This window comes from Uloborus diversus, unplaced genomic scaffold (genome assembly GCF_026930045.1).
Source record: "Uloborus diversus isolate 005 unplaced genomic scaffold, Udiv.v.3.1 scaffold_1371, whole genome shotgun sequence".
Lineage (NCBI taxonomy): Eukaryota > Metazoa > Arthropoda > Arachnida > Araneae > Uloboridae > Uloborus > Uloborus diversus.
In genome coordinates this window covers 1-20,823 of record NW_026558067.1, presented here as the reverse complement: position 1 = coordinate 20,823, position 20,823 = coordinate 1, and the positions used below count along the sequence as shown (strand labels likewise).

Here is a 20,823-nt window from a genome sequence, read left to right as displayed (position 1 = left end):
ATATCTAACTAATTACAAAACAGCATGTAGTGCATAACTCATAAGAAAAAAAGAAAAGTGTTATGCCGTTTCTTTGTATTAAAATATAACAATAAATCAGTAGGGTTATATTTTGTTTAACTTCAAATTCATAATACTAATCGATCTGTTGTGCCAGAACTAATTGATCGATGTGCATTCTTTTCTTGCTCATGACATTTTTTCTTGCACTCAAGTAATTTCTGTAGATTGCTCCACATAATCATTTGCTTTTCATTAAAAGCTTGATTTTCCTTAACTTCCTTTTGTTCATCTCGATATATTTTAGTTTTTGCTTCTTGCTCTTGAATGTTTTTGTTGTATTGTTCCCTAGAAAAAATCGATCAATAATTATTTACTACGATAATAAATAATTCATTATGCAAGAAAAAATCGACATGTTTATTTTTTTTCTATTTGACATGTTAAAATTTTTTCATTGGATAAAGAATTAGTTGATAATATTGTTCAACTTTTGTACGATACACACACAAAAAAAGAAAAATCCTCTAATTTTCTGTCTTTTATCGATAGAATTAAAAAAACAAAGAGAAAATGACCATAATCTTCTGATAAAGTAGGCTGAACTTTGAGACGTGATGAGTATACCATGAAAATTTGGAATCAAATAGCATTGCAGGGTCAGAAATGAATTCTTAATGTAATAGAGGGAGTTGGATAGTACAAAGGTTTTCTCTTACAGTAGTGTATGCATTGAAATAATGGTTTTTAGAGGATAAAATTAATATTACTGAAGCAAAAATGGAAAAATTGTTGCATACACATGTTTTGGAATTGCAAGAAAACCCTTTTTCAATGCAAAGTCGAGTTTCAGTCAGCAAATTGAGAGTTTCCCTCCCCCCAAAAATTTAAGTTTGGGATGCCCCTGGTTACACTGTGAGGGTTGTTTTTTAACATTTGTAATGTTTAACAGAAGGATTATGAATGTATTACAACTAGCTAATTTTATGCAATTGGCACCTAAAAGGAAAACTTTTTTGTTCTTCCAAACTCCCTCTACTCGATGATGAAAGCATTTCTGATTCTAGAATGCTGTGTGAATTGTCCAGGCCTTTTGTATGGCTTCTCAAAGTTTGGCCCACCTTTTCATATTCACCTTGTATACCCATGTGCACATATACATATTGCATACACAAGCTGCATGTTATCCAAAATTGATCATTACCAAAAAACATATAATATTATAGAAAAGTTGCATTATGTATGGCCCTGGATAAAATGGACTTGAAAATTTTTCTGCTAATCTGAGTCAATCCGATAATTATTGCTATTCATAAACAGAAGAAACTCGATAATACTTCTATGAACATTAGCTATTGAAAATTAAAAAAATATTTTGCACAAACCTGATCGATTTTTTCTTGTCTGCTGCGTCGCTGGATACATAGGATTTGATTTCTTCTGATACTCTTTCATTCTGAATTTCAAGCATGTGGAGCTCAACATTTAATGTATGGTAACGGTGCTCAGCTTCAGCTATTTCTTCTTTGTATGTATTCACTTCCTAAGTTAATATGAATTGATTTAATATAAAATTTAATTATTTTTAAGTTGTAAACTAGGCTGTTTTAAATCATACCTGTTCAATTTTTGAAATATTGCTTTCCAAGCCTAAAGCGCAAGAATCATATGCCTGTTTTTTCTGCTCATATTCAAAAGACATATCCTGTAGGGGAATATCAATAACATGTTAATGAATATAAATAAACAGTTTAATGATATATTTGATCTAAAAGAAAGTTTTAAACTATGGTCATTAGCAGTTACTTAATCATTCTAGATATAGAGAAATGATCTTTATATGAGTATTAAAATAGGATAATATTTCCTGCTCCTTGTGACTTTGTAATAAGATGTGTCAAAGATTATCTATTTTTGTGTGTTATAGCTGAAACCTGGAATGATTAGCTTGTTTCAAAATTTATTTTTTGTTAATTCTGTATGTCATATTCTTTTAAAATTGTGAAAGCGCTTGACATTTACAAATACAAATACAAAAGTGATGACCAGCAACAGGCTCTGGGCCCAGCTAGACTGGTCCTAGTCAATTTACAATCCCCAGTGAAGATCAATGGCCCTCTTAAAACTATCTACTCCCTTGCTCATTACCACCTCTTCCGGTAAACTGTTCCAAGGTTCCACTACCCTGCTATAATAATAATTTTTCCTAATATCCATGTTAGCCTGAGATTTAAATAGCTTAAAACAATGACCCCTTGTCCTGTTTTCAGTGCTTAACTTCAACCCCGTAATATCTTTCATTTTAATAAATTTAAACAACTGAATCATGTCCCCTCGGTCTTTTCTTTGCTTAAGACGGTACTTTTTTAACCTCCTAAGCCTGGAATCATAGTCTAAGTGAGAAAGTCCATTTATTAGCCTTGTAGCTCGCCTTTGAACCCTTTCCAATACATTAATGTCTTTCTTAAGATAAGGAGACCAAAACTGAACAGCATACTCCAAATGAGGTCTTACCAAACTTCTATATAAGGGCAAATATAGAAGTTTGGTAAGATTCCAAACTTCTATATTTGCCCTTATATAGAATAAATTCCCTAATTTCCCCCCCAATTTCCAGAACATTTTAGGTTTTCAAGAATTATAAATAGTTCCTTAGAGAAAATCTTGGGTTCATCAAATTTTCTGAAACTGGACAAATCTTGTTAACCGCCTCTCTTACCCATCTTCATTCAAGAATTTATATCGAGTTTCAACGGAAAAACATGGATGTAGACCGAATTTGCCCCACCTTTCCAGAAGTCCTGGAATGGGCTTTGGCTTGAAGCCCCCTAGATCTGGCATATGTGATTGAAGACAGAAATTAGGGAATGAAGTGTTTATCAATCAAAACAGTCTGAATAAATTTACTATGACTGGGGATTGTAAATTGACTAGGACCAGTCTAGCTGGGCCCAGAGCCTGTTGCTGGTCGTCACTTTTGTATTTGTATTTGTAAATATGGTAAAAGGACCTATAACTGGCCCTCTCATCGTCCATTCACCATTTTACTGAACCAATGTCAATGACTTCTACTTTCTACGAATAGTTTACATTTGATAGGAAAGAGAAAAATTAAGTTGAAATTTGAGTAGTTTAATGAGAGAAAACAACAAAGAGCAGAATCTCGATTATCTGAGCTAGTTGGGACCGCTAGGGTTAGTAGAAATTTTGTATCAAGTATTTGTCAGGATCGCAAATTTTTAAAATGCGGTAATTAAAAAAACATTAGAATATTTTCAAAAGATGAACCTATAAAAAGTAATGTTTTACAGTTAAAAAACTAAAATGGGAAATAAGTTGTAGTAAGTTTTTACAAGTCAATTGATTTTTTTTAACAGTACCAAGTTAAATATTGAAAAATATATTGAAAAAAAAACACAAATTTCCAGAAAATATTTTTATCTTCGAATTGAAAATTGATCATTTTAATAAATTCATTACTTAAAAAAAAAAAAAAGAAAAACTTCATTATCGGGTTGGTTAATAGAAACCTTGGTTTATCGAAGGCCAGTAAATCAAGGTTCTACTGTATAACCAAAGCTTTGCATTGTATTAAAAGAAAAATATTCATCATAATATATACAATTTAATCCAGACCACGATAAAACAACAAATAAATGAACGATGTATAAAGGGAGCAGTACTGTATTGTATTTATGGTATATCAAGAATGATGTTTGACTAAAATTTATTTGAAAATCAAGAATTCTGTGTTTACCTGGCATTGCTGTCGAAGTGGTCTTAACTCTTTAATGACTGGTGCTAAACGTGCCTTCTTCTCAGCAATTTTCATATTTAGTTTCTGGACCATGACTGACATTTCTTCAAGAGTTTGTCCCTTTCTTTCATCTAATTCTGCTTTGAGGGAAGACACTTTTTCCAATTCATCCTGGGCATTATGAAAGCCACTAACACCCTTTTGCATTTCAAGTTGAGCCTAAAACAATTGAATAGTTAAAACAAAATAGTATAATATTAGGCTATATAGTATAATATAAGGCATATAATCTCAGGCTAACATGGATATTAGGAAAAACTATTATTATAGCAGGGTAGTGGAACCTTGGAACAGCTTACCGGAAGAGGTGGTAATGAGCAAAGGAGTAGACAGTTTTAAGAGGGCCATTGATCTTCACTGGGGATTGTAAATTGACTAGGACCAGTCTAGCTGGGCCCAGAGCCTGTTGCTGGTCGTCACTTTTGTATTTGTATTTGTATTATTTTAGGGATTATGTTAAAATTGCTGTTGCAATATTAACCTAAGTTGACAATAAGCATGCTTTTTGTAGCAATAATTTTATTAGCTTTAAAACAAATACACAAAAAATATTAGAAGAGAAAAATAAAACATCTGAAATTTTAATATGAACTGAATAGTCAGGTTAAAAGACTTCATCATATTAGGTGTTAATGTTGTAAAATATGTGTACACAGTCTGTCTGGAAAGTATTGGCAGTGAGTAGATTGCAAGACATGTATATATCCAACCCTTTTAAGATACATATAAAGGTTTCAAAATAGAGTGCCTGGCCTGATATATCACTTTCAGCCAGATTTCCAGGCATTGAAGGAGTCATGGTTGACCTTCTACAGAAAGTCCTACAGAACCTGGGTGCAAGTCTTTTTGACTTTGACAAATAACTCAAAATGATGCCCTCTGATGTTAATTTTCAAGTAGAGCAACAAGAATAAGTTGAGGGGACGACAGGGAAATAGTTGACATCTTTGAATATCAACCAAGAGACTAGTCACCAGGTAAGTGCAGTTTTCATACCTGCAAAATATTCATCACTATCTCTTGATCAGTACTTTTAGGAATGTTTAATGTGTGTAAGGAAATACTCATCAGCTGAGTTCAAGATTTTAGTCACATATTTCGTCTGTGGTGGTAGTGATGGCTTTCCCAGAACAAGGTTCTTCACTGACTTCTTCACCGCCTTCAAAAATCCCATATAATGCAACAGAAAACTTGCCCATCCGTTATAGAATCATTGACAAAAACTCTCTTTATTGTGGGAAAAGTTTCCTCACACTAAGTTTCATACAATACATGATGGCAATATTTTGCTCTATCAAGCATGGTTTGTATTGGAGATACAAACAAGGTTAACAAAAATGCCTGTCCTTATTCTCTGAATGGTTGAAATCTCATTGGAAACTTTACATATTGGTTTATGAGAAGCCTGTTTTGAAACCATTATATGTATTTTTAAGGGTGGGATCAATAAATGTTTTGTAATCGATTCACTGGAATTACTTTCCAGATGGACTATGCATATTTAATATTTATATTGACATTGAAACAATATATATTTGCACTTGTATGCTTTTACTTACTAAAGTTTTAGTTAGAGCTGATTCTTTTTGTTGTAGAATATCAACTGTTCTAGACAATATTCCACATTCAGTTTTTAATTCTGCTAGCTCTTGTCGTTTCTTCTTATAAATGTTACTCTTTCCTCGAAGCTTGTTGACATATCTCTTAAACTACAAAAAAAAAAAAAAGAGAGAGAGAGAGAGAGAGAGAGAGAGAGAGAGAGAGAGAGATGATAAAACTTTTTAACATTGTTACATAGTAAAATTACAATTCAGTGACTAACAAAAATTTTGAAGAATAGTGCAAAACTATTTGTGTAACATTTCAAAGTACTCGAAAAATATGTATTTTCAATAGAAGCACATTAATTCAGACTTATTAGAGATCCAGGGGGTATGAATTAATGAAAGTATGGATTAAACAAAATAACCTATAAATTGAGCCAAGGTACATAAACAAATTACTGTACACAGTAAAAATTGTATTTTGAATGAAATATAAACACTATTGGACGTCGGCTTCTCCATCCCGATGCCACGTGCATAACACAGGTCTACAAAAATACATTATTGCATTAACTTGGCTTTTATTTATGCAGTATGCACATCTAAATGGCTGTCCAGATTAATCAAAGTCTGGTTTAATAGGGTCCCGATTAATGAGGGTTTGCTGTATATACCCATTTCTTTAATAAAATTTAAAATTATTCTGTAATTTAGGGCTAATAGTGGATTCAAGTAAAATTTTCTGAAGACTGTCAATTTTGGAAACTATGAGGAAACTTGGCCTCCCCCCGTAAATGCTCTTCAAATATGCATACAAAAATCATTGAAAAACCCATTTAAAAAAACACTTTTCAGTTTTAGAATGTGTTAGCCTAAAATTTTTGGAAATGGCAACCCAAAGTTTTTGGATCACAAACACCCCTGCTGTAATTACAAAGTTCAACAAACTGTTGGGAGTCTAAAAAAAAAAAAAAAGTTCTGATTTTTCATGTTTATTGTTTGAAATTCTTATATGCCAGATTTTATACTCATCTCAGCACAAATGTTATGGTGAAAGCAAATATAGTCAAAGCTCCGATTTTATGTTTCCCACTTCATATGTTTATTTAGACCTGTTTATTTAGCACTAATTACTAACCATGGACGATTTTTTTTAAAGTAAAAAAAGGATTTTATAAATTTAAATCAGATTTTCTTTCAGTCAATTTATTTTTAATTAAATGCAGCAAAGTATAAAAATCTTGTACAAATGTGGTAGTGTTGTTTGATCTTTTCCCCTTTTGTATGAGCCGTAATAAATTACAAAAAAAAAAAAAAAAAAAAAAAAAAAAAAAACAAAAAAAAAAAAAACAGGGAATCAAATTCTAAACTTCCTCAGTAACAGCGAACATTGCATAACCTGTTTCCTGATTAATGTGTTATTTGTAGATAGTTTTGTACACAAGCCAAAAAACAGCTAACCCCTCTCCCAAACTGGAATTCTAGATGCGTCACCGATTATGGCAACCTTAAAATAGCACAATGAACAATATAAATTGAAGACAAATGCTTTGGGGTTATGAGCATGTCTTTTCATCCAAAAGCTCAGTTTTTTGCTGTAAAGAGAGATAGAGAAAAAAAAAGAGTGCAAGAACGGGGTATAAGGTCCTTACAACCTTGAAGTATGTGTCTGCAATTCATATTGCTATTTGTAGAATTTTATCATAGTTATAATGCTTTTAACTTACGGCACAAAGTTTTATTTATAATCAGTAAGTTTTATTCACTTATTTTTAATGCATATCACAAATAAAAGAATAGTTTTTTTTACATCAACTGTCAAATTTATCCTTTAAAATAAAGCATGGATAAAATGAATGCTTTTTTTTATTTATTCTCTCTAAAAAGCAATTTAATAGCTATAGATGTGAAAGAACAAGTATCCTGACTTTTACGCACTTCATGCCATTCAACATTTATTACGTAAAATCATTTGAAAAAAACAATTAAGGAAAATTTAGTAATACAGTCGAGTCCCGACTTACGCGAGGGATGCGTTCCAAGACTCCTCGCTTAAGTCGAAATTTCGTATTGTGGAAAAATACATGTATACAATTTTTTTCAAGCATACCAAACTCTTTTAGACTTTTATAAACACCTCTCAATATGCTTTAAAGCATTCCTCAACTATACACTACAGTTTTTTACATAAAGAACTAAACTTTTACCAAGTTTAAAAAATAAAAAACTGTTTTATTCAACATGAAATACTTTAAGATGCACAAAATGAAAGATCAACGGGAGAGAATGACATAAAATAAAACAAACACCGTACGCACAGTATATATAGTAATAGTAAAATGATGCACTATAGTAGTACTGTACGGTAGATACAGTAACATATTTATGAGTTAAATAATGAAGATAATGGTGATTTATACTCTATGATCAGATCGTTATTCTTATGTTATACATTTCTAAATACGGTTGCTTCGCCTTTTCTTTTATAACGTTTTAATTTGTGGCAACAGATCCTCTTCCTGATCTCTTAAATCCGTAATACAAGAGCAGTTTCCATTCTCATAATATTTACTTTGCTAAGACTGCTCTGTAAGCTTAAATATTGAAAATAAGTTCTGAACCTTTACAAATAAATTTTTGTTTCGACTTTTAATTGTACGCATGGAAGATTCCAACATGTTTATTGTCGCAGACCGTCGACGTTTTGTAGTTAAAGCATCTCGAGAATCTTAGCTTTTTTTTTTTAAATGAGGAACTTTCATTTTCTTCCTATCTTCAAAGTTTAAATGAAGATACCACCAAGATACCAGTATATTTCATCAACTTCAATATTTAGAATGAAAAAAAGAAATAAATTAAGGATGCTGAATGGTTATTTGGTGCACTAACAACTCAATGCGTAGATTAGTTTGATGTGGAAACTTTTGCTCTCAGTGATGCTTAAAGGGATGTAATAACATTCACGAAATCAATATTTAGTCGTCAATAACGAAGCCGATACTTCTTTCTAAAAAATTCGTGTTGTGAACGAAAAATTCGCGTTAACTCTAAAATTTGTAACTTGTGAAAAATTCGCGTAATAGTCATTTCGCATAAGTCGAATCGCGTTGTAGCGGGAGTTGACTGTAATTCAAAATGCTATTATCTTAACAAAACTTATGCACTCTAAATGAATGCTAAGCACAATAAACACCTCATCTCCTTTCAAAAATTCTCCTTCGATCCCTTTACTGTCTGATTTTTTGGTTGAAACCTGTGCTTGCAATTCAGCTAAATGTGCTCTTGCTGAGTTTAATTCTTCTGCTGCTCGTTCCTTTTTGTGAGATAAGATGGACACCTAAAATTTGAAATGACGAGAATTACTATTCAAAACAGCAATAATATATAGGTGCAAAGAAAATATGATTGTAGAAAGAGAAAACAATCCACTCACTCAATTTTTAGGTATCATACATGTATGTGACTGTAACATAGATTTCTACATATTTATTTTGAGAGAATAATTTATACACATAATTATTATTTCTTTTGCAAACTTTGGAAGTTACATTAGCAGTACTCAATTTATTGCAGATATTTATCATGCTAAAACTAGTTTGAGTGAAATTTCTAATAAATGTGTAATTCAAATAAGATTACATTAAAAACTTAAAAATTCTTATTGACATAAATTTATTTGCAATCCTCACATAATTAATAGCTGATGATAAAGTAACCAGCGTGTTTCAACAGTAAAACTCGTGCCACGGCATGATAATTTGATAATATGGTTTGGTAGATTCTTTATTGTGACAAGGCTGAAATCGATCCGGTGACTTAACTGTTTTACTGGTAAGACTGTCATTTTAGGAGAATGAAGAAATATAAAATGGTCAACAATGACCCCTATCTACTGGAACTAAAGATTAATAATTAGAAATTTACATAGACAGACCCCGTCTAGGGTGAAAAGGAGATCAAATGGAAGATGGAATTATGGGATACAGCAGTGCAATGATGAGCAGGTTTATGATAACATGATCGCTTCGCAAAAATAGTTTTCACCAATCTCGCAAAGACGCCAAATAAAGTAGCTGGCAGATATGTTTGCATTTTAATTCATGTTTTATGCAATTTCAAAAACGTGCTTCATAAACTTGCAACAATATCTAAATTTATATTAACAACTGAGACTCACTAATGAAATGTTTTGAATCAAAATGCGTCTTAAGATATTTAGCAAGAAGCTAAGAACATTGGGATATAGTAGTGCAACTTCCGGCTTCAATTTCTTAGTATGACAGGGCCTCTCTATGTAATTTCTTTATTCTATGAAATTAATCCATTGGCACTAGGATTAAAATTTAAACTACCAAAATATCACGAATCAGGCAATTGCTGCATTTAAATGTAGAAGCAAATTTTCACCCGCCATACCATGACAGGCGACTTTCTAGTTAATAAAAAATTTTAAATGAAATAATAATAATAGTAACAAAAAAACATAAGTAACCCACCTGCTGTCGAAAAAGTGTGAGCTTATCATCAATAGGATTGTTATTTTTTAAACGATTCTCTATAAAATCTTGAATTTCATTATTCACTTCTTGAATCTAAAATAAAATAAGTACCGAATATAAATGTATGGAAAACATTTTAAACAGTATTTGAAATTATATTAACTTTAAACTGCCATACCTTGCTGTTTATTTCTTCCAAATCAGAACGACTCAAGGCTGGTTGAGATACTATTTTTTGCAAATCAGCAATGTACTTTTTATGAGACATTATTTCTTTAGGTAATTTTTCTTTCACCAAATAAGAGTTAACTTTTATGCTTTCCTCAAGCTTTTGAACAAGGGCTGAAAAATTCAAAAAATATACAAGAGTTACGTTTTATAACTCAAAACCAATCTATCAAAGGGCAAAATTAACTATGATTGGTATGCCTAAATTTTTGTCATAAAATTTGCAACACTTTCTGTAGGTTATTATATATGGGTAAGACATTTAACTGTTAAAACAAATATAAAGAGACATATTATGCTTTAAACATTGCAAACATGCAATAAGTAGGTTAAAAATCATTGTAAAAGCAGCATCATTTAGTTAGTCTAAATCCCAGAAGAAGAATTTTTTTCAACTGTCTACGACGCAAATTAAAAATTAAAAAAACAAGGGAAAAAAATAGTGTGCAAAATAAACTAACATTGGATTAGTCATAACACATGGTTACTTTGAATGTTCAAAATGTTGATCACATACACATAATGAGCAATCGGCAAATCTATGTCAGTCAATATTATGCATTACATTGTTTCACCAACTGTTTGTTGTTCCATTATATGTTTGGCCACCAATAGCCAACATTTTGAACATTTAAAATAACCATGAGCTAAACTGTAGATTGAACAACATGTGTGATCAGTATTCAAATGTAAAAAAAAATACAGTGAAGCATCGTTTATACGTTTTTGAAAGGACTGTATAAAAAAAGTGTACAAGTGAAAAAACGTATAATAGGTATAGGTGAATCTGTATAAGACTCTGCAGGGACCAATTTAAAAAATGTATAATTGATAAAAACATATAAAAGAGAAACATATAAACAGTGCTTCACTGTATAAGTAACATTTTTTGTTCCTCAAAGTGTTTATACAATTTTCTGACAGACTCTGTATAATCAAAGCCCCCTTCAACACTTAAACTTCTTCCCCCCTCAACAACCTAATTGCCTATTCCAGTTGTCTCAAAAAGTGTACTTCCGCCAAAAGTCTCAATGCCTGCGCCGAATTTGGGTAAAACAGCAACGCTACTTGGTGGCAATGCAAAGATGGCATTGCTATGGCAATGGATCCAAACAATTCAAATCCAATTGGTTGATTTCAAAATTTAAAGTTAGAAATCAACCAAGTATGTTCTTCGCTAATGATTTCCAATACCTTCGATAGATGGCAGTAGCAGTTGTACCAAAGTTTAGTTACCCTCATTCCTTCAATTTGAGATCACTTTTGCTCTATGTTAAAAGCAAGAAAGTGACAGGCATTTAGTATTTAGGAGGGCGTTGATATAATCTGGCATATTTTATCATTAATTGAAAATTTTCTAACTGCATATCATGCTTTATCAAGTGTATATAAAAGTATTTCTTGCGAAAATAAATATTACATTATATGAGCCATTTAGTATCAAAACTTGCTCAATCCATTTTTAAACATTTTACAGGAGAGACAAACTTTCAAGCATAAGCCTTTTTTTTTCTTCAAAAAAACACAGTTTTGACAGCCATTTTCTATCTGGTTGAGCTGCATGTGCTCAAAATCGCTTTTTAGCATGATTAGTGTCCACAAAAAAGCATCAAATGTAAAAAAAAGGATTTGAGTTGAGATTTTGATACTAAATGCATATTAGAAATTACATAAACTATAAAATTCCTGAATTGTTAGTGCCGGATCTAGAGGGGAGCAAACCGAGGCCCTTGCGCCTGCCGGCAAATTCGCTCGATTTCTGTGTGTGTGTGTGTTTTTTAAACGCAATACCAAAAGGAAAAAGATGGGTAAGTGTAGCAGATTCAAGAATTGCTCTGGTTTGGAAAAACCAAAGATCCCGCACTGTAAATTGCTCATAATTTAAAAATATTTAAAAAAGAAAAATACTGTCGGGAGTTGCTTCAAGGCTTGACATTTTTAGTTCCTTCAATTGTTGATTAAGTCTTTGAATTTTTTGCTCAGCATGGGTAAGCTGTAAATACAAGGAAAGGAGGATTACAGCTGTTATACTTTATATTAAAAGATACAGAAAACAAATAAAGACATTAAAAATCCATAATTTTTTACTTTCAATGCTTTACCAAAGTAACTTATAAATTTAGAAAAGTTAAAAGAAAATAAGTTCATTCAGCTATTGCATTCATGACTTAGTTTCAAAATGGTGGAGGTGAATAGTAAAGAATGTTCTAGACCAGCGGTTCCCAACCTTTTTCTCTTTGCGAACCCCTTGGAACAGGCAAAAAAGTTTGCGAACCCCCTGATGTTGAAATTAGTAACATGTAAGAAACAATAAAAAAACAGCATGTTTGCTTTCCATTTTTTGCAGCATTTGATTGCAATAAACAAAAATATAATTGTAAAATATCATTAAGTGCAAACATTAATAAAAAGTTAAAACTACATCTACAAGAAAAATTATAAACAAGAAGTTTTATAAACCAACTATTTTTTTAAGCATACTTTAAATTGGGGAAAAAATCCTTAATGCGATATTTGTGGCTGTTTGACGGAACAAAGAAACTGAAAGTTTGGTTCAATGTCTGACAGTTTGAGTCTTAAATCAGGCTCTGCATTCAATCTGCTTCGGTATTTATCTTTGAGATAAGTATAGGAGGAAAATCCTTTCTCGCACAGATATGTTGTACAAAATGGTAATAAAATTCGAATTGCTTTTTTGGACAAAACGGTATAGTCATTTCTTACACTGAGCCAGAAGTCAATTAACGAGAGCTCTTTAAAGGTAGTTTTCAATGAATTATCACAGGATAACTCGATGAGCATTTCCTTTTCAGGTAATGTCAGGGTGTTCTCTAAGCATGGATTTCCTTCAAAAGGATTGCGTATCCAGTTGTTTGAGAGAGGGACGTTACGCCTATTAGGAAAATACTCGTCAAAAGTTAGTTCAAGATGTTGCAGATGTTCACATACATTTCTTTTAACGCTTTCATCAAGTTTCATTGAGTTTTCTGATAAAAAACTACTAAGAGAAGAGAAACAAGAAAACTCACCCATTTCCAGGCATTGGACCCAGAAATTCAATTTTTTTACCATAACTTCAATTTTATCATATACAACGAAAATATTAACAACTGCACCTTGCAAGGATAGATTTAATTCATTTAATTTTGAAAAGATGTCAGCTAAATATGCAAGCCTTTGCATCCAAAGAGGATCGAATATGCAAGTGGACAAGTGAAATCAGTGGCGTAGCTAGACCCGACTTTCGGGGGGGGGTTACTTCTTTTATATATATATATATATATATATATATCTATCTATATATATATATATATGTATATAATATATATGTATATAATATATATATATATATCTATATATATATATATATATATATATATATATATATATATATATATATATATGTATATAATATATATGTATATAATATATATATATATATATATATATATGTATATAATATATATGTATATAATATATATATATATATATATATATATATATATATATGTATATAATATATATATATATATATATATATATATATATATATATATATATATATATATATGTATATAATATATGTATATAATATATGTATATAATATATATATATATATGTATAATCGCTTGGAATTTTTTCCTTTTCTTCTTTTTTTTTTCTTTCACTTCTCTCTTCTTTTTCTCTTTTTTTTTTTTGAGACTAACTTTTCGGGGGGGGTTTTGTCCCCAAAACCCCCCCCTTAGCTACGCCCCTGAGTGAAATGGATGATCAACAAAAAATGCTTGGACTTCTGACTTCAATTCAAATAAGCGTGTCAAAATTTTGCCACGGGAAAGCCATCTAACTTCTGTGTGAAGAAGTAAAGTAACATGAAGGCTTCTCAATTCCTCACAAAGCGCGTGAAATAGACGGCAGTTTGTGGCACGTGATTTTATGAAATTTACAATTTTTACCGCATCATTCAAAGTAGCGGATAATTCTGCGGGAATACGCTTACATGCTAATGCTTGTCTATGAATGCAGCAATGAGTCCATTCAATTTTCTCGTTGATCTTCTTTACTCGCACCACAAAGCCAACAAATTTTCCTGTCATTGATTTTGCACCATCCGTGTACACACCCACACACAAAGACCAATCTATTCCATTTTCTTCAAAGTAACTGTTGACCAGTTCGAAAATTGCTTCTCCAGTTGTGTTGGTTTTCAAAGGTTTTGCAAATAGTACATCTTCTTTAATTGTATCGTTAAAAATATACCTAACATAGACAAGTAATATTGCAGCGTTTGCTACATCAGTCGACTCATCAAGCTGGATCGCAAAATTATTCTCTTTTATTCTATTCACAAGTTCTTTCTCCACATTACTTGCCAAATCAGTAATTCTGCGTGATACTGTGTTGTTTGATAGCGGAACCAGGTCAATTTTTTTTGCTGACTTTTCTCCCAGCATACACTTAGCAATATCTTTAGCACACGGTCCAATTAAATTTTCTGCAATTGTATGTGGCTGTCCAGATCTTGCAATTCTATAACTGACTCGATATGAAGCTTCAAGGGCCATTTTACTATCTTCGTTGGATTCTAACAGGAATGTAGAGACGCTACACTTTTTATTATATTGCAATTTTCTTTTAAAATATTCGATAGGTTTGTCCTTGTGTGTCGGATGCTTTGTTTCGAGGTGTCTTCTCAGAAGTGACGGTTTCAAACTGCTGTTCGAAAGAACTTCGTTGCAGAGAAGACAAAGCGGTCTAGGTTCAGACTCTTCTCCAGTAAAATAAAAGCCCATTTGTAAACAGTCACTGTCATATTTTCGCTTTTTTCCTTTTTTCTCCCCTAGTTCACTTTTCTGTTTAGTCGGGGGAGGCGGCAGTTCATTACAGCTATTTCAATATCCTGTGTTGATTCGAAAGTTACTGCTGATGTTGAGGGTTGATCGATTGACTGCTTGTCCATTTGTCGCTCAACCAAACTACCAGTTTTCAACCATCCATCCATAACAGCAGAAAGTTATCAAATCATAAAAATTACCCACACGATTATAACTTCACAAACTGAGTAGCAAGTTCACGTAGCAAAACCAATTGCAAACAAAATCACTTGTTTTCAAGCATCTCTAAAGTATCTCTAAATACGTTTGTTAACAACTATTTCCCCAGAACTATGAGCATGCTGATGTTATATATTTTTAAAAACGAACAGATGGGCAAAATCCAGTAATAAATTTTAAGTTTGGAGCCTTTTGCTGTCATGTCTGCTATTCGATGACTGAATTCGACGGAAATTCCCAAGTTAGGCAACCAGATTAGAAATAATACCCCTATGATGCATTGTTTGAGAATTCTTTATTTTTTTCGACATATGTATATTATGTATATTGTTTGATTGACTCCACGCGATGGCGCCTTTTTAAGGTCATCGTGATCCCCGCCACAGCTTAATACAACGTTTCTGCATGGCGCCTCGCAATAAAGAAGGAAGGATATCTCTTTTTGTTGTCTATCGAAAAAAAAAATGAGAAAATTTCTTTTTAACCAAGATTATAAAACCGCTCAAAGATTTTTTTTTTTTTTTTTTTGAGCTTAATACAAGAGTCTGGCGCGTTTTCAAATTAAAAAAAAAATTAGTAACTATGTGTGCAAATTGAATATTTTATAATTTTTTACCAAACTAGGAAAAATTCGCCATTGCACCGAAATTTTCGCGAACCCCCCTTCCTGCACCTCGCGAACCCCTGGGGGTTCGCGAACCACCGGTTGGGAACCTCTGTTCTAGACTGAACAACTCACAGCATTTTTTTGTTCTATTTTTTGCCTTCTAAGATTCTCGGCTAAGTCTCTTTCTTCCCTCAGACTTTTAGCAACAGATAGCATAGATTCTACATTTGGATGAGATTCAACCTGAAATAAAGACAATTAATGAGCAAACAAAGAATTATTTGGGGGAAAAAGTGATAGTGACAACAGTATAAATAAAATGTTGGGATAATTTTTGATTCATAATATTGATTTACTCAAAAGCAGAATAATAATTAGTTCATTGTTATGTAATTTAGTTAAGATTAGAAAAGATTTGAATAAATTTTATGAATTTAAAATCAAACACAAAAAAGTTAACAGGCTTTAGTTTCAATATACAGTCGCACCTGTTTACAGCAAAGTCGAAGGACCTAAATAAAAATTTTGTTACATCCCTAATTTTGTTATGAAAAGGTTAATCATAAAGGTCACAGAAAAAGGTGAAGGGGAAATTGAAGCTTTTTTAATTAGGTTGTAGTCATAAGTTCACTATAAATGAACGCAACTGTAATGAAAGTAATATGAATATAGTTCGAACTGCATTTTAGAAATTAAAATAATCAAGTATTAGTATTTACCTTCATTTTAAGCCTGTCAATCTTTTTAATTAATTGATCTCTTTCTTCTTCCATATGTTCCAAGTCTTTTCGAATTTCTTGGGTAGAAAAACTACTTGATTTCAGAGCTTCATATTGTTTATGAACTTCTTTGAATTCTTCAATAATGCTTTCATACTAAAAGTATTAAATGTAAGAATAAGTGTAGGAGTTTAAAACAGTTTTTGCATTGTATATAATCGCTAAACTGTCAATTAATACAATCATACCTGCTCATATAATTCTTGTATGTCAGCATCTCCTTCGATATCAGGTGGCAGTTCAACTTTTACAAGAAATTGAGCTAAATAGGCTCGTTTTTTAAGTTCAGGCATTCGATGAAGAATCCATTCCAGTATATGATATATGACTGATTTTTCTCCAGTTACTAAACCTTGCCTGAAATCACTCCTAAAAAAACATATCTTCCATCACAAATGTTTATTTATAGCTTAGTTAATTATTATTTCTAAAGTTAAATTTGTAATCTTGTATTCGTTATTTCATATCTAATTATTTTATCAATTTAGATAATAATAAGTTTCTACTATATTTTTTTGATACATACTGAGACCAATTTATCTGTTTGAATAAATTTTTGCGAATAAGTCACACAACTATGTCTCAATCTATTTGAAGCAATAAAGTTCTGTGATCATTCTGGGTCATTGAAGGAATGATAACTTAGCTGATGTTAATATAAAAATCTATTAATCATCTGATTTCCCCTGTTATGTTTTCATTTGCATTTCATCATCAACTTTTTATATCAAACTAAATAAAAAAAGATCAGAAGTCGATTCAGATGCATATTGGTTGGCTACTGCAGCCCTTTCACAAAATTATGTATCCAAAAAGGGGGCAACTTCACAAAATTTCATTTTAAAGTTAGCGCTTTTGGCTTTTACAAAATTTTATTCTAACAACAGTTTTCCCCCCTAAATGATAGGTCTTGACTCCTGCTTGTTGGCCCCTCCCCTAGATCTGGCACTAATAATTAAAATAAAATATTTTGTGAAAATATAGCAATTCAAAGCATCAGCTATTTTTGAAATATATTTATTGAGAAAATTTTTACTTACATTTCCATTGTTTCTGGTGGTTTATATTTTAATACTCTTAAGAAATTTAGGCTCTTAAGAACCATTTGCTCTGGATCTTCTGCTCTAATGTCCACTTTCATCTAACAAAGAAACATAACATAATTGAAAACAAATTGCAAAAAGAAAAAAAAAACAAAACAGCTAATGTATAAGTGGAAATTTTCATAACGTGAAACAATTGGCGAGTTTAAAAATTTTTGCTCTACACTTGTCAGAAGAGTCAGAGGGGACATGATTCAGCTGTTTAAATTTATCAAAATGAAAATTGTTCATGGTTTAAATTTTTGCACTGAAAGCAGGACGAGGGGTTTTTGTTTTAAACTATTAAAATCTCAGAATAACCTGGAAATTAGGAAAAAGTACTACTTTAGTACAGGGCCGGATTTGGAAGTGTGGAGGCCGCAGGGCAACAAAGGAGTGGAGGCCCCGAATCAGGATTTGCAAAGATAATTATATTTTCGAAAACATCCAATACTTTGATATATATCCGAATATTTTGATATATATGTATATATCCAATATTTTCGATTTAAAAAATTTCCATTCAAGTCATTTCGTCAAATAATTTTTTAATTTTTGAGCTCAAGAAGCAAGAAGTTGTAAGGATGACCTGCAGAGTTGACCATTTTTCGGATTTTTCCAAACTTACTTTATTTCTTTTTAATGCATAGGTTCAAATTACAAATTAAATGAATAAAAAATATATATATATTGCCACTGAAATGTTTTATCAAATAAAATAGTAAATGGATACTTGCAATCAGGGCTCTCTGATATATCGATAATATTATTATTTTTGTGCAAGCATTCTTTGTAGAAATACAAAAAAAAAAGTGTGGGAGAAAAAACGTAAAATTTGCTGACCCGTGAAAGTTAGGATATTTTGTAAAAATTTTATTGTGGAATCCCCTTTGTTGTAGAGGCCCTGGGGCAGTAGGCCCCCCCCCCCTAAATCCGGCCCTGCTTTGGTATGGTCATGGGCACTTGGAACAGTTCACTGGAAGAGGTGGTAATAAGCAAAGGGGTGGATAGCTTTAAGAGGGACATAGATATTCATTGGGGACAAATAAATTGACTAGGACTAGCCTAGCTGGGTGCAGAGCCTGCTGCTGGTCGTCACATTTGTATTTGTATAAAACAAGATGCTTATAAGATTGACAAATATTTCCAAAATCAATATTGTTGAAATTTAAAATTTAATGTTTAAATTTTTAAACAAAACAAAACAAGACAAAAAATTGCATTAAAGTTAAAAAAAAAAAATCTGCCAAATGATAAAAAATTAGCTGTTTTAAGTAATAAGCCCAAATAAAAAATTAAAAAATAAAATAAAATAGGAGGTATACGATTAACAAAAATGAAACAGCAATATCAGCAATGGTTTCCCCAATTTTGCTAGTTCCCAGATATTTTAATTCCATCATTTATGACATTCAAAAAATTGAAATATCTATGTCTAACATGGGATAGTCACATTTAAAATTTAGTTTAATTTAGCTGACAGCATTATTAATGGAATTCAGGATTTCGTTTATGAATTTTGTTTTGAAACTGAACTTTATTTTAAATGGTGGCTTTGTTCCCAGTTCAGTCCAGACTGATTTGAGGAAGCTGTGGGCTTCTAGGCAGAAATGTTTGAAAGCAATATTTTAGACTCTTTGGACACATTGAGGAAATTGGGAAGCTTTCGAGTCTCCCTATCCCGAGTACAAAAATGTTTCAAGGTTACAGTTCAAAAACTACAATGGTACGCTCCTTATAGTACCAATAGAAAAATGCCTTAATGCAAAGCATGCCCATATATGAAAATTTTAGGGGGGTAGGGAGGCCCAGATATTTTGCCCACGGTTTAACATGATATTTTCCCATGGAAACCGATTTCAGTACAGATTAGAGTTATTAAAATTTGGCATTTTAAATAACTTATTCATCAATGGCTGTAGAAGAAATGTTTTTGCATTTTTGCAAAGAAAAAAGTACTAAAAGCAAGGAAGTTCTCCTTTCTAGGGGGTGTGGGGAGGGGGGGCTTGATCCCCACTTACTCTCCAATATGTGTGTCCATGGCCTAATGTCACCCAAAGTGACGTTAGATGACTCTTCTGCGTAACTTTTTCAGAAATTTACGTCTTAAGAATGGTACTTTAGATTCAGTTTCATTATGATAAGAGAAAGATGGTGCGAGAGGTTTGGTGTTCCCTACCAAAGTCTTTTTTGAAACTGAAGAAAATTTTGTTCTCTCTTAGGGAAAGTGGGGTGAAGTGGTCCCTCCCGAGGATATTCTAAAAAATTGAAGTTTAAAAAACCCAATTTTAGGCAACCGTTTGGTGAGAGGGATAGCCCCCAGCCTATTTTGCAAAATAAATTTAAGCTTCTTTTGTCAAGTGTCTTATAATCCCTTTTGGACCTGTGCTTTGGTGCCATCCTTTGACGCCCCCCACCCCCAGATCCAACAGTAAATAGTTAACTGTTTCAGGTGGTAAAAATGCATGATATCTTGACACATTTTGAAAATAAAATAATTATAAGAAGTTATACTATGTAAGCTACTTGTTTCTTTTAAAACAGCGTATCAAATAGATTACAATGAAATCCAACCAACCTTTTGATCCACTTCCGAAAATACATCATTCAGAATCTGTAAAAGATTATCGGTTCGCAGTGAATCAAAACTGATTAAGTTAAACTTCTTATTAAACGGTTCTTTATTCAGCTCCTGGATAATAAACTTTATTTGCTGACTCATTTTCTTAGATCTTTATTGTCAGCAACGATCAAGAATGGAATGTCGGAAATTATAAGTTAAAAGATTAAAACGTCATTGATACATTTTTGTTGACAATTGGTTGCCAAGGTGATGTAAAGGAGCAATTTTTACAGGTTACAGTTAAATAGTTTGATACGAACATTGAAAATAATATCGACGAAAACAAATACAAGAGCTTTTTAAGAGCATTTTGTGCTTCACATAACACCTTATTTTTCTGTTATTTGAGTGTAGTAATCAAAACAATCATATTCGCGCGTAAGAGTTTTTTTAAAAAACTTTTCATTTCTTGCTCACAACTTTGATCTGACATTTAAATCGAGTCATCACAACAGCAAATATGGCGCACGCCAAGCGAAGTGACGTTGACAGTGCTTCCTTAAAAGTAAGCATTTTATTTGCTTTAAACAATGTCTGAACATATTTTAAGTATTCTTAGTGATGATAATATTAAACTGCTACTTCATAT

General features: G+C 31.9%; 1 protein-coding gene across 1 annotated transcript; it reads right to left on the bottom strand.

Moving 5' to 3' along the window:
* Positions 1 to 48: 48 nt before the first annotated feature.
* LOC129232762 (intraflagellar transport protein 81 homolog) lies at positions 49 to 20,416 on the bottom strand. The gene is made up of 14 exons (XM_054866863.1): positions 20,190 to 20,416; positions 17,570 to 17,670; positions 16,718 to 16,898; positions 16,470 to 16,625; positions 15,883 to 15,993; positions 11,997 to 12,081; positions 10,039 to 10,202; positions 9,858 to 9,953; positions 8,555 to 8,698; positions 5,377 to 5,526; positions 3,758 to 3,976; positions 1,619 to 1,705; positions 1,386 to 1,543; positions 49 to 348 (listed from the first exon to the last, which is right to left on the bottom strand). The coding sequence occupies exons 1-14, from the start codon at positions 20,331 to 20,333 to the stop codon at positions 129 to 131; spliced, it is 2,016 nt and encodes a 671-aa protein (XP_054722838.1). The 5' UTR covers positions 20,334 to 20,416; the 3' UTR covers positions 49 to 128.
* Positions 20,417 to 20,823: the final 407 nt, after the last annotated feature.

What these genes read in the sequence shown, in the direction of transcription:
- LOC129232762 (XM_054866863.1), bottom strand. Translation starts at nt 20,333, where the DNA reads ATGAGTCAGCAAATAAAGTTTATTATCCAGGAGCTGAATAAAGAACCG. An exon ending in CAGCTCTAACTAAAACTTTA is followed by an intron (nt 3,977 to 5,376) that starts GTAAGTAAAAGC and finishes CAATTGTTTTAG; the next exon opens with GCTCAACTTGAAATGCAAAA. An exon ending in ATATTTCAAAAATTGAACAG is followed by an intron (nt 1,544 to 1,618) that starts GTATGATTTAAA and finishes ATATTAACTTAG; the next exon opens with GAAGTGAATACATACAAAGA.